Below are 27,930 nucleotides of genomic sequence, written 5' to 3' on the forward strand. Positions count from 1 at the left end.
GGAGGCCTGGATTGAGAACGGGCCTCTAGCACTTACTGATGTAACCCATACTCCCGTTTCCAGGGAGCTTCTTCCATGCTCTGTCTCCCCACAGACGCTGCTTGGAAAATACCAGCCGATTCTTTCCTGCCTTGATCGTGGACTGGGTGGGCCTGACTGTGTCTCCTCCCCACCGGAGCTCTCCCCACACTCACGCCAGCCGTTGCTTTCCTGCAGTCCTAGGCGTGTCCGGCAGACAGACGGGTTTCCTGGTGTCTTTACTAACTGCACCGATTTTCTCACGAACGTGAAACTGATGATGTCCCCACCCTCCACTTCTAGCGTCTTTGGGGAGCTAGCACTGGGCACTCTGGACCCCAGGGGTCTCCGAAGGAGCCCACCCGCCCTGCTGTGTCTGTCCTGCTGGGACCCTCTGTGGGTTCTGTAGTCGCCACCTGAAGGATGCTTTGTGATTCCCAACCAATGGCCTCCAGGGCCTGGGAGGCGGCCCTGGGCCCCTGGGCTCCTCCAGACCTCGGAGGAAGTGGGCCTGGGGGCCAGGGCTCCCCGCTTCTCAGACCAGGCCCCCCGTGTTGTCAGGCCTCACCTGGGAACCACTCGCTCCTCCCCACGCCTGCTGTCCCCGAGGCTGAGGGGGGCCACGAAGCAACCTGTTTTCAATTTTCCCAGTTCCAAGGAAACATGCACAGAATCAAATAAATATTTCAGCCGGCGGCTCGCGTCCTCTCGGGGAGGCAGACAGAACAAACAGAATGTTTGGTGGCACGTGACTTTTCAAGGGTACGCGTCCACTCTGAGTGTGAATTTTCTTCTCTGGACGATCTTAGAATTTGCAGCATTTACTTTTGTTTTCTTAATCTCAGTTTTTATGAACGTTTCCTAACAGCATTCCTTATTTGCTTAATCATTGGCAGCTGCTTTGCTCACCTGTTTCTCCGCACCCTCGAGCAGCCCCCAGAGTTTTATTGTGAGTTCCTCCCGAGCCCTCGAGCCAGGAGGAATGTGTTCAAAGTGCTCCATAGATTCTCTGGGCCAGGGAGTTTGGGGGAAATCCTCCAGCATGCATCCTGGGGCCCTCTGTCCGTCACTTCCCTGGGGGGACGGGGAGCCTGTCCCTCTGCAGCATGGGACCCCACCCTGGGACAGCTCAGCCTTTGCCTTAGCTGCAGGCCCACAACCCGCTGGTGCAGCCCCCTCCCCCACGGGACTAATGCTTCGGATTAAACATCAGATTGGAGATCATATTTGGATTTTCTGTGTTTTGTCCTTCCCCCAGTGCCCCTGACCAGTCAATCGATGCATTGTTCTTCCAAATCTTCCCTCTTGGTTTTCAGCGAGAGCCAGAATTAGGGCTTTCCCTGCAAAGCTGTAAGCCAAGGCTAAACTATTTCAGCAATGCTGTCTGCAATGGATACTATCCAGAGTTTGGGTGTGCGAAATTCTCCTGGTTTCCAACCAGTCCCCACCCGGGAGTCTGCAGCCCCTGCAGCCCATCCTTCCAGCACAAACAGGCGGCCGGCTCTGGCTGTACAGGCACCTTGCAGCCACACTTGCCTGGTGGGTCGCCGGCTGCCGCTGAGTTTCAGACCCGGAGCCGTGGGTCCACAGCGGCCTGCGTGGATGAACCCACGCAAAGACGCCGCAGGTGGCTGTCCGGGCGTAATTTCTGGACGATGCCGTGTGGCTGGTTGCCCTTGCGTTCTGGGCTGGGCGAGGTGGCATGGGCATCCAGAGGCTGAGGAGAACCACGGTGCCCAGAGTCAGCTGGGCGCCGACTCAGGCTCCCATTAATGAACGCTGCTGGGTGAACCAGGCCCAGTGGTTGGTGGTGCACAGACCAGGTGGGGGCCCTGGGACAGGAGGAGGGCGCAGAGCACCTCCTGGCTGTGCCAGGGAGCTTCCACATTTGTGTGCACATGTGGAGTGTGCATGTGCATACATGTGTGCCTCCGCGTGTATGCCGGAGCAGGAAGGAGGTTCGCACACAGTGCGGACAGGCCGCAGCACCGCCCTGGTGGGCCCCTTGGGGGCTCTGGTTCAGCAGACCCGCGCCGGGGTGGCCCTTGGGCCGGAGCGGGCATCTGAGCCCAGCGGGCGCGGCGGGGAGCGCGGGAGGTGGGGCTGGGGAGCGGAGGGGAGGGGAGGAGGGGAGGGAGGGACGGAGGAGGCTCCGGGACGCCCTGGAGTTATTTGACAGGAGCCAGGGAAGCCGCACGGACGCGGAGGAGCGCTCGGTGCCGGGAGGGTAGCTGGTCTACTCGGGCTGCCTGGGGCGCTGGGGAGAGGCCCTCAGCAGCCCCCTGCCCAGCTCCCGGACGCTCTGCGCGTCGCCGCTCCGGCCGCGCGCCCCGCCCTCGCCATGCTGCTGTCCCGGCTCTGCTGGCTGCCGCTGCTCGCGGGGCTGCTCCCGCCGGCGCCCGCGCAGAGGTTCTCCGCACTCACGGTGAGTCCCGGCCGGTCCGGCGTCCCCTTGGCCCAGACTCTGGGCTCAGGGAGCAGGTGACCCTCAAGGAGGTGGCGTCTCCTTCTCCTGGCGGGCGGAGGCAGGTGGGACTCTGGTGGGTGGATGGCGTGGGCCTCCAGGCTGCGGGGGGCCAACGGGGGGCCAACGGGGTGCTGGCCCCGCGGGTGGGTGGGAGTTGGGGCGTGCTCCCCACTTGCGCGCCTACATCACCGGCGCCACCCCCGCAGAGGGTTCGAGGGGGACCCACCAGAGAGCCGGCGCCCACTTGCCGCTGATCCAGCTGCCAGGAGCCTGTCTGAGCGGCTTCCCCGCATGGGTGCTTGCTTGGTGAAGGGCCTGCCCGCCGTGGGCCCTCCCTGTGGCCCTCGAATTTCGCCTGAGTCTCCTGGCGACCTCTCTAAGGGGGGCTAGGAAAAGCAGATGCATCACAAATAAAACCGTTTGTCAGTGGGGTACACAGGCGGAACTGGAAGGGAGGAGGCGCCTCCAGGGCCAGCAGTCATGTGCCCTCAAGTCCTCTCCCAGGGCCGGTGCTGGGAGCAGGCCGCATGCCCCAGCGCATGGGTCAGGGTGGTTGACCGCTGTGTGTTTTTCTCTCTTAGCTGCAACTTCTGGGGACGGCCTTGGCCGGCATGGTGCGCAGCGCCAAGCGCGGAGCTATGTGCAGGGGCCGCGCCAAGCCACCGACCGCTGGCCGGCCGACTGCAGCCCCCAGCTCCAGCAGGCCTCGTGGGCTCGCAGCGTTTGCAAACCCGTAATTAATGCAATCTGCAGAAATGAAAACAGTCCCCTTAAATGTGTTTTTGAACAAGTGCTTCAGAAAAGACGGAGGTGGAGAGAACACCTCTGGTGGGGGAGGAGGTGCTTTTAAGCGGCTCAGGCTCGTCCAGAAGGTGGTTAACTGCATTGAAAACAGAGGCCCGGTCCGGGTCTGCTTTCAGCAAGTCCAAAGCCCTCTGTGAACCTTCTTTTTTCTTTTAAAGCAGTACAAGGGGGAAGGAGCTGGTGAGTTCATGGTTCATACCTAAAATTCTTCCGGAGCGGTCGTGGGTCCCTGCCTTGTCTCACAGCAACTTGTAGATTAGAGCCTGCTAGCTGGAGGCGTGAGGGAAGCTTTCACACGCTCGGCTCTCCCTGTCGACTTTCATCTTCCTGGAGGGTACACTGCACGTGTTCATGTGTGTGTACATCTGTACATACACACATGCAGCGACGCACACACGTAAAAACAGAGCCCCCCAACCCCACCTTACAGCGCATGAACGGCTGGGACCAGTTCTCAGAATGTGACCCCAACCAAGTTTGCTCCAGGGCTGGAGTGGCAGGTTGTCCACCGTTGTCACCGAGTTTCTGAAAGTGCCAAAAGCAGCCTGTCATCTGCCAGCTGGGCTGGCGGGATCCTCGGCCGGGTGGTCCCCCCGAGGAGCAGCAGAATCCCTGTGGTTAGTTATTGGAACAATTTAAATCTCTGCAGATTTTCTCCTCTGCTCTCCCCGCCCTCTTCTGATTTAACCATTTGCTCGGAGCCTCTGGCCCTTCGCCTCTGGCTGTGGCTCTCAGGGTGCCTGGCAAAGCCCCCCCCTCCCCCCGGGAGGGAGGCGCCCGTGGCGACAGATCCTGGGGGCCTGCGGTGCCTCTTTTACGGCACTGCCCAGAAAGCTTTTGGCTTCGAAACCACATTTGCAAATAAAATGCTGCGCTGCTTTTGCATGCAGGAGAAAAGTTTAAAGCTGTAAAATATTTTGGCAGACTGCTTCCTACCCCACCCCCAGCCTGGGACATCAGGAAGTTGGCCGAGGGGCCTTGTGGAAATGCCGTATGTGCGGGGTCTCCCTGGGGTGCTGATGTCTCCCCAGACCCCTTCCTGGTCTGTGGGGATGTCTTTTGTTCTCAGGGGAACGGCTGTGGATTCACATGTGGCCTTTCACCCATCAGAGAGGCAGCCTAGCCCATGGGGACGGGCGTGACAGCTAGTTGCCCTCTGGAGGCACGTCCCCAACTTTTCCCTTCCTCACCCCCCATGTCTGTGAAGTGGGGATAAAGCACTGGTGTCTGTTTGACACGTGTGAAGAGGAGAGAGATGCTTCTAGTGTGCTCCGTGCGTATGAGTTCTCTAATTAGCAGCGCGTCGGTGGACACCCACGGCCCAGCCCCTCCTGAGACAGTTTTAAATGCTGTAATTACCAGCTCGCATGGGCCATGCTGTCGGGGGGGCCTGCACACAGGGCTCCTGTCTCTCCACCTGTCGCAGTGGCCGAGGGCTCATTCCGGCGCTCGGTGTGTGCCTGTGCATTGCCGACGGTGAGCAGTGCACGCTGGCCGGGCCGTGGACACAGGTATGGTCCTCCGCCTCCTGCTCCGTCCCAGCTTCTCACCCAGCAGCCGGAGTCTCTGCCTCCTGGGCCGATGGCTCTGCTGACCTGGCCTGGTGGAACTCCTCCGATCTCCCCACCCTCGGGGCAGAGTGTGGCCCGAGCGCGGCTTTGGGCTTTGTGTTCCGCACTCAGAGAATCTGCTTTGCTTGACAAGTATCTTTTTTACATTTTGCCTTAAGACGTTTTCTGTTTTTTCTCCTGACTTTCTAATGGCTTGGTGTAACCTCGTGGTCCTCGATCAGGCCTCGGCATTTTTCCTGGTCGTCCACCCAAGGCCGGGCCACCCCCACTTTCCATTTCCCGTGTGAGTGGTTGGCCTTTTAAAAAACACTCCTGTGCGTGGCTGCGACTGGGACGGTCCCCTGCGTGACTCGCTGTCTGCATGGCAGACGCACGTCCTCTGTGCAGCGGCACGGACCGTGACGGGCAGCCAGGGAGCCCACACCTGCGTGCGTCCTATGGGGGCTGGGAGGGGCGGCCCCTGTCCCAGCAGCTGAGCCACAGCCTCCTTTCGGAGCTGCCCCTGTGCCCGTGCTCAGAAGGCAGCGTGAAGGGACCCCGCCCCGCCCTGCGCCTGTTCTCACTGCCGGTGGAAGGGGAGCTTCCCACGTGTTCCCTCGATGCCCGCACTCTGCGGGGGTGCTCTGGTCTGTGTCCTCATTCCACCTCACAGCAAGCCGGCGTGAAACGTTCTGCTCGGCCACCTCCAAGAGGAGGGACACGGAACTTCTGGAGCCCCTGTCAGAGCCCCCAGGCCTGAGGCCGATCGAGGGGCTTCCAAACCCAGCCTGAAACTGCTCTCCTTCCTTCAGGGTGGGGGTGGGCGTCCGCCACAGGGTTTATAGTTGGGCACCGCCTTCCCCCTCGGGACTGGTTGACCTTTGTCACTTTCCCACGAGGGCCTGGTGCACTGGGGGCAGGGGGCTCAGGACTCGCTGGGCTGGGGCACAGGTGACCAGGGTCGAAGTGGTGGCGTTCCACCCTGTCTGTGCTTCTTTGCTTTGAAAAAGAGGGAAGGAAACAGAAAGGGGAATTTGCTCAAACGCCGACCTTAGACGTGTCCTCATCGGCATGTCCCGGAGCGCACCAGGCCGGCCATTGCGGAGACGCCCCCGTTTCTGGGCGGTCGTGGTGCGCGCCATGGGCCCTGCTGCTCTGACACTGCGCCCACTCCGAGTCTCTGACGTGGGTGTGGCCGTGCTTCTCCTGACCCCGTGTGGCTCCTGTCAGTTGGCAGCCACTCGCCAGTACCCGACGGGCCAACAGGGTGGTCGAGGAGGAAGAAACCGGACACAGCCACGGTTTCCCCACCGAGAAGCCCGTTCACCTGGCGACCAGACACCCTGCCGTCTGGAGGAGTCACTTGAATTTTGACTTGAAGTCAAAACCATAAATAAAACTCGAAGCCACCGCCGCCCTAACAGGACGGCAGTGAGCACCCGGATGCGGCAGAGGTCATGGTGCTGGGGGGCAGAGGGCGTCGGAGGGACCCTGCATCCGGACCAGCCTCGCAGCGCCCAGGGACTCGGGAGCAGCTGCGGTGGGGCTGCGGTGCGGCCGACAGGCAGGGCAGTGTCCACGTGTCTCTGAGTGAAGGGCCTCCCACTCTGCATGCACAGGACGGGCGCAGGGAGAGAAGTTACCGGTAGGAATTAGCGCGAAGCTGTTTTCTGGGTTCACTGGGAGAAAACTGGAACCCCCCCCTTCCCAATGGGGTCAGTGGAGGGACGGGATTTCACCGTGAACACGGGTGTGACTTCAGCTGTGGCTAACCATCCGCTGAGTGTGCGCCCGGAGCCCACAGAAGGAGCTTCACAGAGTGAGGTGCTGGCTTTGTGGGGGCTGAGGAGGGGCTGCATCGGCCAGAGAGCGGCGGGCAGTCTCCTGTGGCCCCGGCCGGAGGTCGGAGAGCAAAGGTGTGCAGCAGAGCACAAGTGTGTGCGACCGAGTTGGACGTCAACTCACGTTTACACTGTCAGCGTTCAGACAGACAAGTGATACCCGAGACCGGTGCACTGCCCCGGCCGGCCGAGTTCAGTGGGCCTCTCCGACACGGGCCGTCTTGAAGTGGCTGCTGCAGCTGTGACGACACCCAGGTCTTTAGGACGCGTGGCACTCCGCGGCCTGGAGCCAGCGGGGCAAAGGAGAACTGCCAAGAGTCTCCTCTCTGAATGCCCCCTTCCCTTTCGGCTCCCCCGCGCCCCCCGCCCCGGCCACCTCTTCCCTTCCTCATCCACACCTCGACCCAAAGCACACTCAGTCCCTTCGCCTCTCCCATCAGCCCGCACTGACCACGGGTGGTGTCCTGCCTGCTTAGTCCTGGTCAAAACCCCATCACGGGTTTTGTAGTTTCTGTTCTTCATATTCTCTGCCGGGAAAGCCTCCCCCAGCCCCGCTGCCGAGCACTGTCCTGGTGGCCAGCTCGCTGTGGTGGGTGGGCGGCTGCCGCCAGCCTGCCCCCAGCTCTGTGTTGTCGTGGCCGTTCTTTAGCGAGCCCCGGCCAGTGGCAGTTTTCTGGGGGGTGAACGGATGTGTCACGTTCCAGGTTGTTGGCACAGAGTCTCCCACGGTGACGGAGTTTCAGCGCGCCAGCAGGGCTCCGAGCGAACCGTGATCCTCGGGCACCGTCTGCCGGGCCTGCCCTGCTCAGGTGTCTCAAGTTCGTTGGCTGTAGTCCCTTCTTGGAGAACAAGTCGCTCCGTTTCTTAGCCAACAACAAGGTTGACCTTGTGGTGTTTTCATTTACCTGTCACCTATTCTGCTCCGTAATCAAGGCCTAGAAACACATGACGCACCCCACGTCCGTGACAAGCACACTCATAGGCACTTGGCTTCCTTCCCGGGGTTCGGGATGTCTGTCTGTCTCCCGTGGCTCTGCCCACCCCGCAGGCCCACCCCACAGCAGCCCATGTGGATGGGTCCTGAGCCAGGGCCGCACGCCCATCCTGCGTGTGAGGATCTGTGCTTGTCGATGGTCTGAGGCCAACTCCAAATGGTGGGACACCCCACAGGCACGCGTGGAGACCGAATGGAGCTGAACTGGGGGACCTCTCCTGGTTGTGGCCCTGGGGCGGGGCCTGTTCCCTCTCCCATCTCAGGGCTCTCAGCAGCCACAGAAAAGGAGGTGCCTGCCTCCCCGGAGCCAGGAGAAGGCTGGCCTGGCTCCTGTGCCGTGACCAAGAGGGTCACAAGAGAGCTGTGTGTGGGCGGTGGCCTCTGTCTCTCCACGAGTGAGCTGCACGTTTGCACCGACTGAGGGACGATGTCACAGCACCCCAAGCGGTGTTGCTGGAGAAGTGCGTGACCGAGCACGTTGGCTGCTGACCCGACGTCTGAGGGCTCCTTTCGGGGCTGGGACGCAGGTGTGTGAGCTCCTTCGCTGAGCCTCTGTGCCCGGCAGACGCGTTCCACCAGGCCTCCTCCCGTGTCATCGGAGCTCTGGGGGCCTGAGGCGCTGGGGCTGCACCGTCACGCAGAGTCTGATGCCAGCGATCCTGCGTGTGGTCGAGCGTGTAGCCCGTCTTCAGAGCGGGACGCAGAGCGGCCCTTTCTTCCCACATCGCGTCCTGGTTTCTCGTCGCCCCTGATGCTCCGTGGAGCTCTCTGCACCAGAGTCTCGCCCCACCCCTGCACTTTTTGAAGAATTTTACTCCGGCCTGTGTTTTTATACCATGAGGGCAAACACACACATGGGAAGAAATGCCGCAGAACCCTTCAGCATCAGCCTCCTCGGGGCCCCACCCTCAGGCCGGGCCCCTTCTGCTTTCTGGGGGCGTCCCCACCGTCCCCACTGGGGCACTGCGGGGTCACTGTGGCCCTCAGGCTGGCGCAGCACCCTCGGAGGGGTCTCCGCACAGCCCGGCGTGGCCCCACAGCCCACACCCGTGCGTGGCTGGCTCTCAGCCCTGAGCGCCCCTGATCGGAGGCCCTGGTGCACCAGCCCCCAGACAGCTGCTGTCGGAACGACCTGAGCCTGCGGTGGTCCATCGTGTGCCTTCCTGACCCTGTCGCCCCAGGCTGGAGCGTCCCCGTAGTTGGCACGGATTTGGGGGAGACCCTCCGTCTTCCTGTGATTGGGTGGCCGCCCCACACCAGCGAGACAGGCCGGCCCCCCCCAGGAGAGGGCCTCTGGGAGCTTACTTTCACTGCCTTGATTTGCCGTCCCCGGGAGACGTGGCCGCATCCACGCCCCTCCTTCACCCCACACTCCCCAACCCCAGAATCAGCAGCTGAACCCCATCGGGCTTCCAAGTCCATGTTCCTGCGAGTTACACTCTGGAAACTGCACGCTCCCCTGGTGACTGACACGTGGCGAGCATGGCTGTCCTCGCGCCCTCGGGCCCGGGCTGCCGTCTGGGAGCTGCGCCGGCTCCCCGTCGGGCCAGGTGAGCGTGGCGGGGACCAGAGTCAGACTTTGCTGAGGGCCAGCGATAGTATCTCCTATCCCGGCCTGCAGAGCAGCCACTGGCTCTGGTGGCTGTGTGTGGCTGGGACTGTGGAAACGCCTCAGGGCAAGGACGGTGAGTCACAGCTCCGACCTGAGCCTGCACGTCCGCTCCGGGCAGGCGCTCACGCGCCTCAGGCCTCATTCTTAGAAAAAGGTCTATCTTGTGCGGGGGGCTGCCAAACACAGAGCACCTTCGCGTCCAGAGATGTAATCCGGTGGGGCCACGGGTCCCTCTTCCGCGCTCCTGACGTCCCTCCTGCCTTTGGCACTCACCCCCAAGCACAGGTTCCAAGTCCTGTCACTGCTGATCAGCCATCTGACACCCGGGGGTGGACGCCGCCGTCAGACCTGTCCTGCTCCACCTCGACCACAGGAGGGAGCCTGAGAGCAGGCGGGCCCCACCCTGCGGGAGCTGGGGCCCCAGAGGTGGGGTTTCGGGTCAAGGCCACCAGCAAAGCTTCTGCCACCTTGGTCACAAAAAGGACCCCGACTTGGCCACTCAGCCTGAGTCCAGGCATCAGGCGGGGCTTCCCAGTTCCTGGCTCACCGCGCAGAGGCGCTCAGCAGGGGTTGGAACCCCGGGGCCATTCTTCTTTAATGTACCGCAGCTTTGTTGGGCGTCTGGGTGTGAGTGCTCCGTTCCGAGTTGTACTCTCAGAGAGACCTGCCGTGTGGCTGAGAGAGGGCCGCGGCCAGCAGGTCCTGCTGGGGGCGGAGGCCTCCTCACGCAGTCGCCGTGTCCCCCACGCTGGCTGGCAGGGCTCTCCCGGAGGGAGGTGTGCGGGTGCGCCAACCTCACCACGGGGCGAGCCTGAAAGGACCGTGAGGGCAGCGCTTCGAAGTGCGCGCTTTTCCCATGAAGCCGTCACTCATGCGTCACGGGACGGGGCTCCAGAGGGGGGTGACGTCCCAGCCCCCAGGGAAGCAGGTGAATAAAATCAGCACCCAGCTGACATGGGTGTCTGTGCTTGCTAGAGGACTTCCCGTGAGGGGCATGAAGCGTCCCCTGCGTTTTGGGGGGAGCTGGGAGCATCCTGTGCAGAGGGGGATGCTTAAGAGTGCTGGCAGGTGTGGGGGACGTGAAGGGCTATGCAGGGGGTGGGCTGGCAGCCAAGGGGGGTGTCCCAGGGTGTCAGAGCAGGGGAGAAGCAGGCCTTTGGGGAAGCTGTGATGTGGGGTGCACACAGGCTCCTGGTGCTGAGGACGGGCCCTGCAGGGTTCTGGGTGTCCTGCTTCAGCCCAAGGACGCAGGTGCTGCCTGTTCCGGGCCCCTGGCAGGGCCAGTGGGGGCTGCAGGCCTGGGGCCTGGTCCCAAGTTCCTTCAAAATACAGACACACTGAATGCGACCCTCGTAACAGACTCCCATTCCACCTGCCACTGTTCCTTCTAGTGGTCTCTGTGAGCGGGGTCAGGGGGGACAGGGTGGCTGCCAGGCCAGTGGTGGGTTTGCCGCATGAGAGGCTGGCCTCATCCCTCCTCATCCCCTCTCCCTGGGAGGGCTAGCGTCATGCTCTTAAATCCGATCTCTGAGGAATGTCTGGTACTCATGCACCTCAGGTGGAAAAAACAAAGTGAAGAAACACAGACTTCGCTGTCACTCCTGAGGCTGGCCCTCGAACTTGCTGGTGTCCTGGCCAGGCCGTGGGGTCATCGACCGTCCACTGGAGGCAGTGTCTTCAAAACCCAAGCCCCCTTCAGGCACGACACAGTGGGTAGCTCGCTGGATGGACATGCGAGGCAGACAGTGGTGGTGACATCAGCCCAGTGTCCTCGCTTCCCAAAATACAGTCCCACGGGAGGCCGCAGGACCCTGCCTGCTGGGAGTGATCAGGGTGCCACCACCTCTGCTGGGACGCAAGTTCAGTGGGAGGGACAATAATGTGGCCACGCGGGCCAGGCTGAGGGGTGTTGGATTGTGGGGACTGACTTCTGGGCACTGAGTCACTGGGACCGTTTGGGAGCTGGTCCCACACATATCGCTCCTAGACACTGCCACAGCTTGTCACCAGGGAGGAGACAGGTTCGTGCTCTGTGTCACTGCTGGCAGGCACTGTGGGCAGGCGCGGGGAGGGGACCCTCGGGCAGGGAGATGTGCCTGACCAAACCCAGGGAGCAAAGCCAGTGCTGCCGCCCTCTACCCTGCGAACAGAAGAACCGACGGTGCAGGGCCCGTGGCCGCCCGGCACAGCCGTCTGGAGGCGCCGAGTCCTCGGGGAGCCCTGGGGCTGGTGCCTGACGAGCAGGGGCAGGTGGCGCTCGTGCGGCGTGCACTGAGCTGCGATCACTTAATCCCCGTGTTTGCCTCTGGGCCGCCTGGTAACTACCGAGTGACCTGGAGCATTGCCCCTTGTAAACACACTGGGTGCCCACGTGGCTGGAGGGACCCTCCGGACCAGCGGAGGGGCGATGGCAGGTCTCCACGCCTCCACGGAGGGTGCTGGGCTGGGCGAGCCTCTGGCCCAGGACCCGTGCCCCAGAGCCCTGCCTGTCCCTCTGCACCTCCTGCTGGAGGTCGATGTGTCCGGTGGGCAGGACCGTTGGCCCAGCAGAGCGGAAGCTCCGGCTTTTCCAGAAGTTATCCCCTCGCTCCCCTCTGTCCACCTCTGGCAGGACCGCCCGTCTCGTGTTTCTGTATTTGTCACTGGTTCGTGGCTGGGTGAGGCTCACGGACCAGCCCCACCAGAGACTCTGCCTCTGGGCCCTGTTCTGGAAAGGCTGCCGGGCCAGCTGACGACTGGCTCTGTGGGGCAGCCCACAGATCGGCGTCCAGGGCTCCCCGGCAGGCGGACCCCCCACTGGGCCCGACGTCTGCTCATGGAAGAGGACCGGGTAGATGGGCAGGAGGACCTCACCAGCACCCCCGGGGAGGGGGACGCCACTGGTGCTGGGTCCAGGCTAGGGCGCCAGCTGTTCCCATCCTGACTCCTGCAGTGGCCACTGAGCTCCATCTTCTGGGTTGCAAAGTAGGGGAAGGTGGTGGTCCTTGTCCCCTGTCCCTGTCCCTACCGTCCCCCTAGGGCTCTGGGGCCAGTGTGTCTCTTGGTGGGGAGCAGGGAATGAAGGCCCTGGGCTGGGCCAGCATGCTTCTGGTTTCTCGTTTCCCTCACTTTCTACAAACACTGACTCCTCCTCCAGGAAGACCTCCTGACTGCTGGGTGGGTATAAACGCCAACTCCACGTGTGGCCAGAGCCTTCAGTTAGGCACGTCCTTACTGTTAGTTTCTCTTCACGATAATTACATGCTCATTTGTTAAGTGTAGTTTGAAGTTCCTGGAACGTGCTGGTAATTAACCACCTGGAGGTGACGGGGGCTGTGAGCTACTGTGCTCCAGGCCATCATCGGAACCCTTCCCCGCCGCCCCCTCCGCCCCTCTCAGTGCCCGGCAGTGGGGCTCAGACTGGGCCACTTGGCAGGCGGGGACCTCGAGAACCAGAGGGACCGGGGGACGCAGGTGCCCAGGTGAGGACAGGAGTCCCCAGATGGAGTTCTTGGGGGGGGATGGGGTTGCTCTGGCCCCGCACAGAGGTCACAGTGCTGTTTTAACGCCCAGGGGCCTGCAGCTCAGACACGCAGGGACGGCTGCCCCTCTGGGCCAGTGGCTCCGGCTCCATTTTAACATCGATGCAGGTTTGCAAGTGAGGAACTCCCAGCTCACCGCTCAGTGGCTGGGGCGCGTTTTGCAGGCTCATTGCGGTCGGCTCACGGGGTCCCCCGGGTTCATGGACGAGGATCTGGGTCAGACGGGAAGGGCAGCCCAGGACAGCCTGGACAGGAAGCAGCGGCAGCATCTGGCGGGAATGTTCCCCCAGTAGATCCCTAGGGGCTGCGCCCTTCCGGTTAGTCACGCCTGGGTCGGGGACCATTAGTAACTCGGACCCCTGGCAGGAAGGGGTGCTGGGGCGGGGGAGCCGGCTGCCCTCGGGGGAGGGCCCAGGGTGTGCTGGGCCCCAGGTCCGGGGGGGCCGCCAGTCCCCTCCGGTCACAGGAGGCCCAAGCGGGCGGCAGGTGCACAGCCCCACGTGGGGGTGGGGAGGGGTCAGCCTCACCGGCCTCCTGCCGCATCCCTGTGCCGGCGCCACATTGCAAGGGACATTTAACGCCAGATTCCTACATGTGCTCTCCCGAACCCAAACCTCCGTGGGGTCTCCATTTGTTATTATTTTGGTGGATAGGTGTTAGTAGACAGTAGCGTCACTTTTAAAAATTAAAGACATGAAGAATGTGTCTGTGTGGATGTCCTTTGGGTCAAAGGCTCCGTGAGTTGACGATGGTGGCAGTCGGTGTCCTGGGTGGGGTGAGCCCCTGCAGGGACGCGTGGGACGGCCGCGCAGCCCCCTCACCGGAGGCAGACTGACGAGGTTCAGGCCTCTGCAGGCTTCTCATTCGGCCGTCGGGCTGGGTTTGCCGCTGTGTTTTTAAGGAGACCTGGGCGCTGGCCGCGGTGCCGTGGCGTGTGTGGAGATGAGCTGCAGCCTTTGCTCGGCAGCATGTTCCACACGCAGAGCCTTGCGCGTTGGTCCACGCGGAGTGTCCGCATCACCGGGCAGCAACTCGCCGTGGCGTTCGGGCATCCCCATTCTGCGGGAACAGTGTGATAAGACTTGGCAGAATTAGACGTTCAGGACTGTCCCTCCTGCAGACAGAGGAAAGCCAGGCGGCTCCCCCACCCGGCCGTGCAGGAGGCCACGCACTGTGGATTAACCACCTTTGGCATTTTCGGTTTTACTCATGCGGTCGCGCCTCGGTGCCCGTCGGCTTCAGAAGTCATCAGGCCCTGTGCTTGTTTTGATGAGAGAAAATTGTCACTTGGGTCTCGGGATTCTGGGTTGTGTTCCTGGGCGTTCTTGCCACTGCGGTTCCCGCCTTGCAGGACACGGCACTTGCCCGTGTGGGAGGCCGGCCATCCTGGGAAGCCGCCCAGCCTGGCCCTCCTGTGGCGCGTCTCGGCCTGTTTTGCAGGGGGGCGGCACGCTTGAACACTCACACCGTGCAGCTCTGCACGCGGGGGACAGGGGAGGCGGTGGCTGCAGGACAAGAAGGTCGCTGTGGTTGGGGTGGTGAGCCGTGCCAGGGTGTCGGGCGAGGCCTCAGAGAACCGGGGCGCTTGACCTGTCTCGGAGTCAGTGTGCTCAGGGCGCCGTGAGACAGGCCGGAGGGCAGTTTCGGAGCAGGTGTCTCTGGGGGTTGGACTGGGGGTGAGGTGCCAGGGTGCAGGCCCCTGGGGTCCGGTGTCGGGGCAGGTGAGGCCGACCGGGGGAGTGCGCTGGAGGTAGGGAGTCTCAGCTCAGCGCTCTTCTCGACTCCCAGGCTGTGCTCAGTGCCCCGCGTGGTGCTGCACTCAGGAGGGAGGGCCACCCTGCCGGGTGCTCTTGCCCCGTTTGTTCCAGCTCAGAGGGAGGGGCGGGGGCACCCGATGGTGGGCAGGTCTGGTTTGGCACAGCCCTGAGTGCAGAGAATTGACTGACAGTTTAACGCACAATACCTGATTTTTATGTGTGCGTTTTGGCAGGACCATCGTGGAGGGTCAGTCACTGATAAACATATTAAAGTACATTCGCCGTCTATAGAACTGTAACGGCAGAGTGAGCGTCATGCCGCTCTGGCTGCGGGGCTGCCGGGAGGGAGAGGCCGGCTCCCGTGGGCTCGTGGGGATTGAATGGGAAGAAACGGCGGGGAATCCTGTTTGGACACCACCCCGAGGTGAGGAGGCTGGCTTCTCCTTGGTCCTTCGCAAGCGGGGAAGCTGGTTTCGCAGGAGAGTCCACAGACTTGAATAAACACTGAACTGCCGGAACACTGAGATGTTGGCACGCGATCTCTTTGAAGGACAACGGACTCGGTGCAGATGAGTTTGGAGAAACAAGTCCCGTTGCTTTATAGCCTCACCTGCGCGAGATGCTGCCCAGCTGTGCACAGTGACGGAGGCAGATATTTCAGGCACGACGTGCACACTCTGAACCAAGTGGCGAGTTTCCAGAACAAAGGACAACTCCTGGTCAGAAAAGGACATTCAACACATAAAGACCACAATGTCTTTGGAGTGGGCACCGTGGTGACCAGGCTCGGTCTTCCTGTAGCATCATAGCTTCAGGTTACGCTAGTCTGACACGTTAGCACTGAGTTTGTAGGTTGGTAGTAGACACTGGCTAATTAAAACTAGCTTCACACGCACGAGTTGACAAGGCGGATGCACTGCTTCCCCCAGGAAAGTATATACTTCCCAATTTTCTTTTTTCAGTTAGACAACGCTGTTTCACCAGGGATGTTTTCGGGGGTTCCGTCCTCTTCCTTGTTCTGTGTTCATTGGTTCTCGCCCTTCGGGTGTTTTGACCTGAGCCCCTAAGGGAATTGCTGTTCCAACACATGATCGGAGTCCATGCAGTTGTCATGTGCTGCCTTCTGCACGCCCACGACTGCGAAGTCAGTGCCTGTGGAAGGCCACGCCCGTGGGACGGTTGCGAGGCCCCCGAGCAGCCCGGCGTGACGTCTCCCTTCCCAGCACAGACCTCACTGTTTCCCCGGTTTGACATCACTCCAGGCCCACTGGTCTGAGTCTTGGCGAGTTGTCCGTGGTTATACCAGATGTTATTAAGAAGAGCTTTTCCTCTGGGTGCATTTATTCTTTATGAGACAGCAAAGTACAGGGTGTGGGGCCGGGAACCGGGGCGTGTGGGGGTGGGCACCGTGTTAATCCGGTCTCCACTCCAGTCAGGGGTTTGAGGGGCGCAGGGCGCTAATCCACTCAGCAATCAGATGGAAATTCTGGCCAGGTCTCCTCTCTGCTTCCCGCTTCGCTCCTGTGCCCCGAACTCAAACCTCGCCAGCATTTTAGCGACTGCTTTCCAAGGCCCAAGAGCTTGTCCACCCCCTTGGATGAACAGGGACACTGGGAATGGCCTTCGACACGTCCTCCCTGCCAGGAAGACGGGGCCGATGTGAGTCTCTGACTTGCTCTGCTGAGGCCTTACCAGCTTCTCTGGGCCAGGCGGCCCTGGGGCCTCAGGTCTTCCCCGCAGGACGGTGAGTCCCGACTGAGGCAGCCCAACCCAGAGCCAAGCCCTGAGGGTGGTAGGCACCCCCATCCCCGGGGTCCTCTGGGAATTGAGGGAGAGGTTGGCTCTGCCAGGATGGTGGCACCGGTTCTGGGATCCCCAGATTCCAGGGCTTACTGACCACGGTGCTTCTTAAGGACACGTGGAACCTGTGTCTGTTACTTGGATGGGTCTCGGGCTGGGGCTGCTGTTCTGCTGGGTGCACCATGGAATTGGGGACACCACAGAGACTGGCCCCACCCTGGTCACCTGCCCTCTTTCTGGGGGGCGGCCCCCAGGGGTGGCAGCTGGCCCCCAGGAGCCTGATGAGGGCCAGTGGACTCTTCAATGACGCTTTGCCTCTGACACTGATGGGCACTGGACCTGGAGCGCCACTTTCCACTGAGGCCGCCAGCGCAGCTGCCGTGGCTTCCAGAGTCCCGGAGTTTTCCTCCGAAAAACCTGAACTCTCACTGAGCCTCTTGGGAACGTGCCACCTCTCTGTAGAACATGGGTCACGTGTGTGCCAGGGACGCTCTGAGCACCTCCCGAGAAGGGACGCGGGTATTTGCGGCGTGGTGAGATGCGTGGTCCACAAGGACACGGGGCGCAGTTGGTGGCAGTGCGGTTTGGAGACGGCCCCACGATGGCCCAGTGACAGCGGCCCAGACAGGCCGGGTCCTCACTGAGCTCATGGGCTCCAAGATGCCCAGGACGCGCCTGCGGGGCCTCCGCCTGCACTCGGCCCCTTTCCCTCCCCGGGCTGTCTCAGGGTCCCCGCTCGGCTCTGCAGCGACAGTCGCCTCTGCCCTGGGCTGCCGGGCTCTGGCTGCTGAGGACAGCACCAGCCCTCCCCCGTCCCTGCAGCCCCACCGCACCGCGCTGGACCCACCTCTCTCTGCGCCGTCGGCCCCTGGCACCTCGGGGGCCCCTCCTCTTCGTTCCCTCGGCAAAAGCCCATTTCTTCCTCCTCCGACCAGCACGCTGCCCTTTGCCCTGTCATGAAGGCAGGACTGTCAAGACAGCGTTTTGAAAACACGACTTTTCCCCTCGGCACTGTGTCATCGGTGTGTGCCTGTGCGGTGTGTTGTTACCGGCCCTTCGCAAGTGTTCCTATAAACTGTGGTGTGGGGAGCTAGTGCAGGAGCCCTGAGCTCCGGTGTCTGGGTCTCAAAGCCTGGCAGGGGGCCCACAGTCCCCACCCGCCCAGGGCAGGGGGCTCGAGGCAGGTGCCTCCCGAGAGCTGAGATGCAGCCGGTGCAGCGGACCAACCGACCTTGAAGTTTCATTGACTGTCACTGGCCTTGCATGTGAACAGCTCACAGGGCTAACGGTGTCGGCACGGGACTGCGCGTTCGAGAGCGGACTGAGCCGGTTCTGCCTGCGTCTCCCCGGGAGAGGGTGGTGTGGATGGCCCGGCGGGGAGGAGGTGTCCCTGATGGAGGACAGAGGCGCTGGCAGCAGGGAGTGGGGCAGGGTCCGCGTGCACTTCCGTGGCCATGATGGCTGGGAGCCGCCAGTGCATGGGGAGGGGTGAGGCTGCCTTTCGGAGAATTGAGAGGAGAAGTCCACCTCCCAGATCGCAGGCCTGCCTTCCTCCTAACACCCCAGACTGTCAGAAAAGCCTAAGTGTCACACGTCACCCACGGTGATGAGGAAGCACGGTCCGCACCAACTACAGTGCCGACAGGAGGGGCGCCTGTCCCCTGTCCCCCCCAGCTACTCTTCTGTGCGACTTCCCAGGCTTCTTTCCAGTGCTCTGCAGCTGCTCCCTGCCCCCTGAGCAGGGACACGGGGTGCTCCTTGTCACCGAGAGAGGGATGCTGGCTTCCTTCCCCAGTGTTCTCCACTTCAGGCTGGTGTTCGTGGCAGAGTTTGGAGGACACGCACATGGGCAGATGAGGGTCCCCCCTTTCTTGAGGACCCTCTATGTTCATCCTAGCTGCGAGTGTGCAGGCCCCGTGGTGGTGGGTGAGCAGGGGCCTCGCTGGCTTCGGATTCGGGAGTGTCGCGCCAGGACATCCCGTCGTGGGGCAGATCTCGCTCAGCACCTGCTTTGTGCCCGGACTTGTCGGGAGAGCCCTGCGCCGGGGGACCCTGTGATTGCCTCGGCGTGGTGACCTTGTTAGCCACTCAGCACCAGCCACTCGGTGCCCTCCCCGCATGCTGGAAGGGCAAGGCCGTGCGCCCAGGGAGGAATGTGGGGCTGGGCTGGGACTTGCAGGTGGTGTCTCGGACCCTCGAGGGCCTCCCTGGGCTCTGCCCGGCCAGCATTCGGGGCAGAGGCCCCTCACTCCTTCTTCTGTGATGTGTTTGTTCTCCGACACTTTCTCACTCTTTTAAAAGCACACATTGACCTAAGTGTGTGTGAGACCTCGCGGCTACTCCCCAGTCCGCGGTCTCTTTCACCCACATCCTGGCTTGACAGGCGACCTGCCCCAGATACCTCGGCACGTGGTGTCCAGCAGGCTCCACCTCTCTGTCCCCGCCTCTGACCCTTCAGCTACGTGTCCCTAGGAATGACATCAGGGGTGGCACGCAGTCTCCGCTGAGGTCTGGCTACCACACAGATGCTCTGGGAAGCGTTTGCGATACTGTCTGCACACGAAGCGCTGGGCCCCCAGCCCTAGTGCGGATGACACAGAACACTCGGATGGCACAGAACATGCGGATGACACAGAACACGAGGATGACACAAAACACGCAGATGACACAGAACACACGGATGACACAGAACACGCGGATGACACAGAACACGCGGCTGAGCAGCTTCTCTCAGTCACCTGCCCAGGGTCCACTGTGCCCCGTCACACCTCTGGGGGGCAGCGTGTATGAGCAGGGCCCCAAGTGCTCCCCGCCACCCCCTGGGTATCACACTCGAAGTTCCCGGCCCACCCAGGAAGCCGGGCTCTGCCTGGGTGGTCCTGTGGTCCCTGTCCCACAGGCCACCAGCACTGGGCTGCGGGGCTTCCAGTGGGCACCCTGAATGAGCTGCTGAGAGAGTGCTTGACACTGACCTTCAAGGCTGATGTGCCCTTTGACCTTTAGATACTTCTCACCTTGCCCGGGGCTCACTCTCGGGACCAGTGCTCCTTTGTGATGTCCCTGTAGGGCGGAGTTTTGTATAAGCTCCTGGTTTTGTATAACCTCAGGGTGGGGGTGGTGAGAGCGAGCCAGCCTGCGCTGAGCCTGCAGGGCGGGGAGCAGGTCGTTCCTGCGCCGTCACTGTGGAGACGGTGTCCACAGCCTCACTCTCAGCGGTGCCCGACTCTGCGTTGCTTCCCTAAGACACTCGCCCGGCTGCGCGCCCCCACCCCCCACCCCGATCCGCAGAGAGCCCAGCAGGGCCGTGTTACTGGGGCTCCTGGGGCAGCGCATGCACGCTGAGCCCCAGCTGTGGGCCGGCCTGTGTGCTGGGCGCTGGGCCGCGGGAGGAACTCGCTCGTCTCCGGCCTGTGGGTGTCCCGGCCCCACGGGCTCTACAGCGACGGGCTGAGCGTCCGCGGGAATGTTCTCCTGTACCCCCAGCTGTCTTGGCTCGTAAACCTGGAGCCTGAGGAAACGTGGAAGCGGTTAGACGTTCACGTGGACGGTTCCTAGGTTCTCAGGGGATCCTGGGTGAGAAGCTGGCATCCACGGTGGCAGAGGGAGGGCCTGCCCCAGGTTGGAACGCTCGTGAGCGCGTCCGTGACCGGGGTGTGGGGAGACCCTCAGACGAGGGCCCGGCTCACAGCAGCGTCCGTCCAGCGCACCTGCCGCCTTACAGGGGGTTGTAGGTTCTGCCCTGTGCCCACGAGTGGCCTCTGACCCACGGGATCAAGGACCAAATGCCAACCAAGCTGGTCTTCGTTGTGGAAGGACAATCTCACATTAAGGGAACAGCCCGCGGGACGCTTCATTAAGCAGAGTTTGAGGGTAATACCGTTCTCACTGAATTCAAGGAACGTTTACCAGGAACGATGAACGATCCTAGAGATTTCTTCACGTAAAGAAGCACTAAGCAGCACACACATTTGTGTTTTCCTTACTGAAATTAGTGCTGGTGGGAGGTGGGGAGGGGACAGGAGTCAGAAGGAACATCGCGGGGAGAAGCGGCTTTCGAGCAGGAAGTACAGGCAGCGCGTGCCCCTCCCCCGTAGTGGGGCTGCGAACCCCAAGCCCCGTGTAGAATGTGACCCCGAAGACAGAACAACAAGCACTCTGGGAAAAGTTGGGTCAGGGGGCCGGGGGCGGTAAGGAGTCTGCAGAACAGCTTGGAGGAGCCTCGTGTCCATTCCGACAAGGCAGCACGGTCAGTGGGGGGGACGTCAGCGGCCCCCACGTCCCCTGTTCCTGGCATCTCAGCCAGGCTGTTGCCACCATGCTTCTCTGGGTTCGTTGAAGGCCTGTCTGGGTGCCCCGCGCTGGGCACACAATTCTGCTGGTGGGTGGCTCTCGGGGACGTGGCTCCAGCCCCTGTGTCACCCTGCCCCACCTGTCACACCACCGGTGGGGTCCTCTTCTCCTGTGACAGGCGTCCCCTTCCATCGACCCTGGTCAATGGCCCCTCATTTTCTTCCTGTGTCTTTCCTGAAAAAACCGCTCTCTCCACTGGACTTGGCAGTCACACACAGTCCCAGGTGACGTGATCACGCCTGGTCCCAGTGATGTGGTGTGCGTGGGTGGTCCCAGATTTTCCGTCCTCTCGGCTTGAAGCCCCAGGCAGACCCTCCCTCCTTTGCGTCCTCATGCCCTTGGAGGCCGGGAGCAGCCCGACAGAGAGCGGTAGAAGTTATTTGGTAGGTTCAGTTCAAGCTGGATCTGAGTTTTCCTAAAAGGAGGAGGCTTTGTGCTCACGGAGTGTAAGACTGGAGGCGAAGACAGTAAAATGCTGAAGTGGGTGTTTTCTGTAACAAATTGGTTTATCTTACTTTCTGCAAACGAGTGAGTGAATTGAGTGGGTACATGAGTGAGCGAATGCGTGAGCCAGTGAATGAATGAGTGGGTGGGTGAGTGCGTGAGCAGTGAACCAGTGAGTGAGTGGCTACAGCCCTCTGGGAGGAAACACCCCCCAGAGGAAACTCATGTTTCACTGTAGCCTTGAAGCTACATGGAAGAGGCTCTAGAACAATCTCCACATTTGCATTGTAGAGTTAGGTTCTCCACTTAGGGGATAAAGTCAAGAACACCTTCCGAGACCTGGAGCAGCTCGGGCCTTAAGATGGAGAAATGACTCTTTGAAATAGGCTTGCATTTGGGACCACCTGCCCGGAGTTGCCCCCAGTTGCCCCCAGTTGCCCCGTCGCCCTCACAGCGCCTCTGCCCCCTCTCCCAGAGTGCGAGCCTCACCCGTGGTCTGAGCAGGTGCTCCGGGAAGTGGCACCCGCTGCCCAGCGGCTCCGTGTGAGAGATTCTGGCTTTTGCACACCGCAGAGCAGAGCAGTGACGCATTTCAGAGGCGTTTCCCGAACGTTTCCCGGGACCACATGTGGGCCCACATCAGGATCAGTAAAAAATGTCTTCCATCAACATGATGGTGGGAAAATCCATGGTGCTCGGGTTTGAAGAGCGTTTTAACCTGTTTCCTAAATGTCTTGGTTTTGTTCCAACTTTTTCTGGCTCGGACCCATGCATTTGGTAAGCAAAATGCAGATCACGCGCAGATCCCCTTGTGTGCGACCCGCTCGCGGTGCCGTGTGGGGCCAGGGGGCACGGACGCTCCCCCCGCGCCCCTCCCCCTCCACGCACCTGTGCAAACACCGTGCTGGGTGGGAGCAGGAGCGGAGAGGCCGCCGCCCCCTGAGCCGGTTACTTTGCTAACAGTGGAGCTCAAGGTCCAACAGATTCCACCCTGGGTTTGGCAAAGTGCCTTTGATCAGAACTGGTTTGAAGCCTCTCCACCGAGCCGCTTCAGTAAAGAGAATTCTTCAGACCCGGAGCCCTGCCTTTCCCCCGAAGGGCCTGGCCTGTCCCCTCCACTCAGCAGCTACGTTCCTCTGTGCAGCGCCTCCCTCGGAGGTTAATTGCAGTTAAAAACAGGGCGGGGAGCAACGTGCACCGAGTGTGTGTTCTCCGATTTCCGACAAAGAATGGCCCCATTGTTAGTTCCACACCTCCACATTATCGAGAGTTACGGTCAAATTCCAAGTGCCAGATGCTAGGGTTTGGGGTTTTTTGTACTGAAGGTGTAGAGGCTGTCTGTTTCCACTTAGAGAAAGTGATAATTAGATGTCTGGCCCTAAGTCATCCGCATTTCCTCACTCTGGGTGTCAGGGAACTCGGGCAGACCACCTCTCCCGCAGAGAAACGAGCAGGGCTGAGTCCGGCATTCCGGTGCCCCATCACAAAGGGAAGATGGGGTGCTCCTGTGTGGGCCCGGGTCCGTGACCTGCTGCGATGTGCTCGGTGTCGTTGCCGCCTCCCTCTGCCTCCCTCTGCCTCCCTCGGCAGTGTCTCTCTGCCTCTCTCCCTCTCTGTCTTGGCCTCTGTCTGTCTCACAGCTGCTCTAGGAGAATGGTCCCCAAGCGCTCCCGTGCTCAGGAGGACCATAGAGGCAGGGGTGCAGGTCAGCGGGTGATGGACCTCCTGAGGGAAGACACCAAGGGTCCTCACCCCACAGGCCTGCCAGGCTGCTGGGCGCCCCCCCAGCTGGGACCTCACCACCGACCGGCGGAAGTGGGCGGAGGGCCTGCGCACTCTTTGGTGACAGAATTCAATCCAATGTGCTTTCGTGCTTGCTCTGCCCATTTTAAAGGAAAAGAGCAAAGTTTTGCAAACCCAAAAAAGGCAATGCTCTGTTTTCACTTGACTCTCGGCCAACACGAGTGCAGATTGTCTCACCCAGTGAAAAATGAAGGCGTGCGGTGTGGGCTGGAGCCACTGGGAAGGCCTCTGTCCCATGCCCAGGGGCCCCACTGCAGGGAGACCCGCTGCCTCCAGGCATTTCGTGCCCGAAATCTGGAGGGGAGCACGCTGGGTGGCATCTGCAGCCCCCCATGCAGACAGGCTGCAACGCTGGAAACCCTGGCTGCCCAGCCGCAGTGGGCCACCGCTCCCTCTGGGGCCCTGGGGTGGGGGCTCTGAGGGTCCCGCCTGCCTGCACTCCTGCTTCAGCTGTGGCTGCGGCGCAGTGCCCCTCCCTGGGGCCCTCCCTCCCCCAGACCCTCTGCCCTCCGTTAACTTTTAAACAGGGACCCTCAGAGCTCCTGGCGGCAGGGAAGCAGGGCGTTTTGGTATCTTTTCAAGAGGCGAATTTCCTTCCTCTCTTACTGATGAGGAACAAGCGGACGAGAGTCCCTCTGGGTCAGGCACGGGCCACTCCGAGCGGCCCTGGGTCTGTCTCAGAAACCTGCCAGGTAAACCCGTTCAGGTGTGTGCAGGCGCCTGGGGCCCTGCTGCCAGGCAGCAGGCAGTGATAAGCTCAGCTCTGACCTCACGAGTGTTCCGCTCGCCCTGTCTAGGGCACACCCAGTCCGGAGCCTGCCTAGGGCTTCCTGAGACCTGCCTTCAAGGTGGCTGTCCTGTCTGGTGGGACAGGGGACCAGGCTGGACTGTGGTGGGGGCACGTGGGCTGGGGCTGGGGGTTGGGGTGGGTGGGGAGCGCCACCCGCTGTCAGAGATGGGCAGCGTGGGAGCTGCAGGTGAACCCCCGCCCCTGCTGGGAGACGGTTAGTTCTGAGTGGGATGCTGGGGACCCAGGCCGTTTCCTTAAGTGAGCCTGCCACCCGATCCCGGGTGGCCACTCCTAGCTCCCCGGACGAGGCCAAGCCGGGTGGAGGTGGGGTGAACCAGCAACCCTGTGGACAAGTTCCGGGTTGATCACTGCTATCAGACTTCAGGGCGACACAGCCTCCACGCACACGTGGGCCGTTTCCACGCCCTTCGGTGCTCAGAGAGCGATTCAGCCCCAGATTCTGACTGGGAGGAGCTATCGGTGATGGAGATGTTTGGAATCAGATGCCAGCTTGGCATTTTCAGAGCTCCGTCTGCCCTGGCTGGGGGACTCAGTTGGCTGGGCGTCGTCCGGGGCACCAAAAGGTTGTGGGTTCGATCCCCAGCGTGTGGAAGGCAACTGACCGGTGTTTATCTTTCTCTCTCTTTTCCTCTCTCTCAAACCAATACATGTCTGCATTTTTTTAAGACAAAATTTTCAGAGGTTCCCCTGGTGCTTCTGGCAGTGGTCCCCTGGCAGGAAGTGGCCTCTGGTCTCCGCGTGTTTGCGGCAGAGGACGTTCCTCCATGTTCATCAGCCTCTTTCTCTCCCCCCGAAGTTCCTGCGAGTCGATCAGGACAAAGACAAAGACTGCAGCCTGGACTGCGGGGGCTCCTCCCAGAAGCCTCTCTGCGCGTCCGACGGGAGGACCTTCCTGTCCCGCTGTGAGTTCCAGCGTGCCAAGTGCAAAGACCCCCAGCTGGAAATTGCGTACCGAGGAAACTGCCGAGGTGAGTGTGTGCGCGCGGGCGTCCCGCGTGGCAAGGCCCGCCCGTGGGCTTTCTGCGCAGCTGCGATGCCCTGTTATGGGCAAGGACTGACGAGGTTCACGGTGGCGAATGTTTCTCGGAGCGCGCAAGGAAGAAGAATTCCTAGGACTGAAGAAGAGCAGGGTCATTTTCACTCGATTCAAGCTCACTTTCCTTAGCGTGTTGCGTGACGCCTTGGCACAAACTCGTCTGCGGGTCTCACAGAACATTTCCAAAGTCTTCTAAAATGGTTTTCACTGGGGCTCATTCTGTTTTCCCCTCTTTTTCTCGTTTCGCTGGTTAGCAAAACGAGGGGGGTGCACACTAGCTTGTGGGCTTCTTTGTGGTGTTTTGGTGCTAATTCGACATGTGTGATTTCTGAGGGGTGGGGGGGCGTTCAGTGCCGTGTGTGCCCTGACGTGCTGATGGGCTCCCCGCGCCGACGAAGGGCTGGACTCTGCAGAGTGTGCTGATGTTTCAGACAGCGACACAGTCGTGCTCAGAAAGAGAACCAACCTCCTTCCCTCTTTTTCCGGAGAAAAGACCCCACGGAGCTTCAAGATGGTTCCCGCTGCCTCACTGTAGGACCCAGTGGTTGGACGCTGTGGTCCCGGCCTCTGGCTTGGACAGCGCTGTGCAGTTTGCTTTTTCTCCCAGCCCTGGTGCCGTGTCCTGGGTGACAGGTTTGAGTCACTCCTGTAGGTGACAGAGACAGAATTCCCCGTTCCTTAGACCTGGGCCTGGCTCCTCGAGCACCCCCTGGAAAAAGCTCTGCATTCCGGCACTGAGGTCTCCGGTCCTGGGGCCACTGCCCGTGCCCCACGGGTGACGAGCTCTGCCCCTGAGTGCATTTGCTGCCACTCCATGGGCGCCAGCTGGGGGGGACGGGCTCCCTCCCAGCATGCACCTGGGCGCTACCCGTCACTGACAGTTGCATGTCACTGAGGCTCTTTCTGTCCCTGTGCTTTGCTCAGGGTCAGAGTGTTTCGGGACCCTTGGCATCTGGGCCCAGAGAGGACAGGGCCGAGACTGGGGCTGGGGCTGGGGCAGACAGCAGGCTCTGCGGGCAGATCATCTGGCTTCTGAAGCTGAGTCCCACTCCTCCCCTGGGGACGGAGCTGCGGCTCTCAGGTCAGTGCCTGGGAGCCGGGGCCCCTCCTCCACTTCCACCGAAGGAGTCCCGAGGGTCCCAGGGCAGAAGCTCAGTGGGGATATCACCTACAGGGGCATCGCAGGGTGGGGGGAGGGAAGAGCAAGCAGATGGCGGGGTGCTGTTAGATTTGGGGATCTGTCTGAGCCCGGGGGAGGTGAGAGCTGTAAACAGTAGAGGAGAAAAAGGATGGACGGGTGGAAACAGTGTGTGCTGGAAGGCGAGCCCAACTCCCCTGCCCCCTCTGCACCTCCACTGCTCCCTGGACTGGGTCCCTGGGCCCCCAGGTGACGGCGCCATCACCGGCCAGCCAGGGTGTCCCCTACCTGGCCTGCTCCACACGGGACACGTGCAGTGAAGGGGCCTGTTCCTGCCAGGTGGAAAAAGTAATGTTAATCCTGTCTCCCTGTGCTGTGGCTTCCCACTCGTCCCTGGGGAAAGTGGGGTGTCCTGCAGCCCCAAGTGGGGTGAGTGCAGGGACACAGCTCCGCGGTCTGTGCTGAGCCATCAGCAGCAATTCCAGAATAAATGCAAGTGTAGGGTGGACCCTTCAGAGAAGCTTCTGGAAGCCATCGACCATGCTGACCTTGCCTGTGAAAACAAGAGCCGTGAAGTCTGAATTTTACCTTCAGTTTTTCTCTAAAAAAACTGTGCCCTTCCAGTGAGGCCATTGCATGCGGTCGGAGGCCCCCAGGACACTTCCCGGTTGGCCCTCCGTGTCAGCCAGGCCTCTGGCAGCTGGGATGGATCAAGGAGACGCAGGCCAGAGCCCTGTGTCCTGCAGGTTCCTGAGGTCGCCCTTGGAGCCTTCTACCTGGGACCTCGGCCACGCCCACCTGCAGGGCCAGCCCCGGGTTGGGCAGGGAAGGTGGGTTTGAGAGGAAGGCAGGTGTCCTGTTTGGTGGCCCCTCTGTCAGCCCGCATGTGCTTGCACCCAGCCTAATTTTTCTGGGGTGATTATCCAGGTTCAGTCCCCTGGTGGGGGTTCTCATTCACTTTGCCCAACAAATTTCCTGCCGTAAGCTCATAGCACAAGAAAATGCACCAAGGGGGAAGCAGGTGAAGATGAAGCCTCCTGAAAGCAAACTCGATCTAAATCGAAGGGATTAAAGTGGGGGGCACGGGCTTCCCCCGCAGGCTGCAGAGTCACGCGTGTTTGCCGCTTAGGCGGCCCGGGGCGGCGGGGTGGGGGCAAACGCTGCGGCAGCGAGAGAGCACGGGCCGGCGTCAGGGCCCAAGGTCGCCAGGCCACGCGCACCCGGCAGGCGGGGCTGGGGGGCCGGGCGTGAGTCTGTTCCAGCTGGGGGTTCAGTCTTCAATCAGGGTCACCCCAGAAGCAGCCTCGTGCCTGGCTCTTGGCTCCTGGCAGAAATAGGACCTTGTCATGGGGACCCGTTGTCACACGGGCTGTCCCTGACTGTCAGCGTGCATTGGCCCTTGCCCAGCCCGAGCCCCAGTGGGCGGACATGGTTCTGGGTGACCAGGTGGGCAGGGTGAGGCTGGGCGATGGGCGGAAGGCACTGAGCAGAATCAGACGATGCCCTGACTTCCTTCTGTTCTCTGCCTGTGGGCACAGCCCCGGGCGGGGGGGGGCTTTCCTGTGAGTGTGGGGGAGGGAGAGGGGTTGTGTGTGTGTCCGTGATGTCACTCAGGTCACTCAGGCGCCCATCGACTTTTCTCCGGATTTTTCCTGCGTTGAGGTTGGCCGGTGCATCCCAGTGTGGAGGGCCGAGCGAGTGGCCTGCTCTGAGGCTGTTGTCACAGGTCTGGGAGGCGACAGCCCCACCGGCCCGTCCCCGTTGGACACACTGCAGGGAGACGACCTGGAAGCCTCGGTCCCTGTTGGGTCGCGCAGCTGAGCCGAGGGGCCGCCGTCACGAAGATGCACGCTCCTTCCACCTCCTCCGAAACCAGGGGGGTCTGCGTTCTCCGAACTCAGCAAACACAGTGACGTTTCCTGTTGATCTGAGACTTCTGGGACTGTCTTTCTTTTCAGCAAGTTTCTGGCATGAAACAAAAAAG

General features: G+C 61.5%; 1 protein-coding gene across 2 annotated transcripts in view; it reads left to right on the forward strand.

The window, feature by feature from the left end:
* Positions 1–2,182: 2,182 nt before the first annotated feature.
* SMOC2 (SPARC related modular calcium binding 2) overlaps positions 2,183–27,930 on the forward strand; it is an 86,666-nt gene continuing 60,918 nt past the window's right edge. For both annotated transcript variants that reach the window (XM_037064195.1, XM_037064246.1), the window contains exons 1-2: positions 2,183–2,443; positions 24,569–24,740. In XM_037064195.1, the coding sequence (XP_036920090.1) occupies positions 2,360–2,443; positions 24,569–24,740 (256 nt within the window). In that variant the 5' untranslated portion in view covers positions 2,183–2,359. The remainder of the gene's footprint in view (positions 2,444–24,568; positions 24,741–27,930) is intronic.

Source organism: Sturnira hondurensis, unplaced genomic scaffold (assembly GCF_014824575.4).
Source record: "Sturnira hondurensis isolate 20B ecotype Veracruz unplaced genomic scaffold, ASM1482457v3 Scaffold0000167, whole genome shotgun sequence".
Taxonomy (NCBI): domain Eukaryota; kingdom Metazoa; phylum Chordata; class Mammalia; order Chiroptera; family Phyllostomidae; genus Sturnira; species Sturnira hondurensis.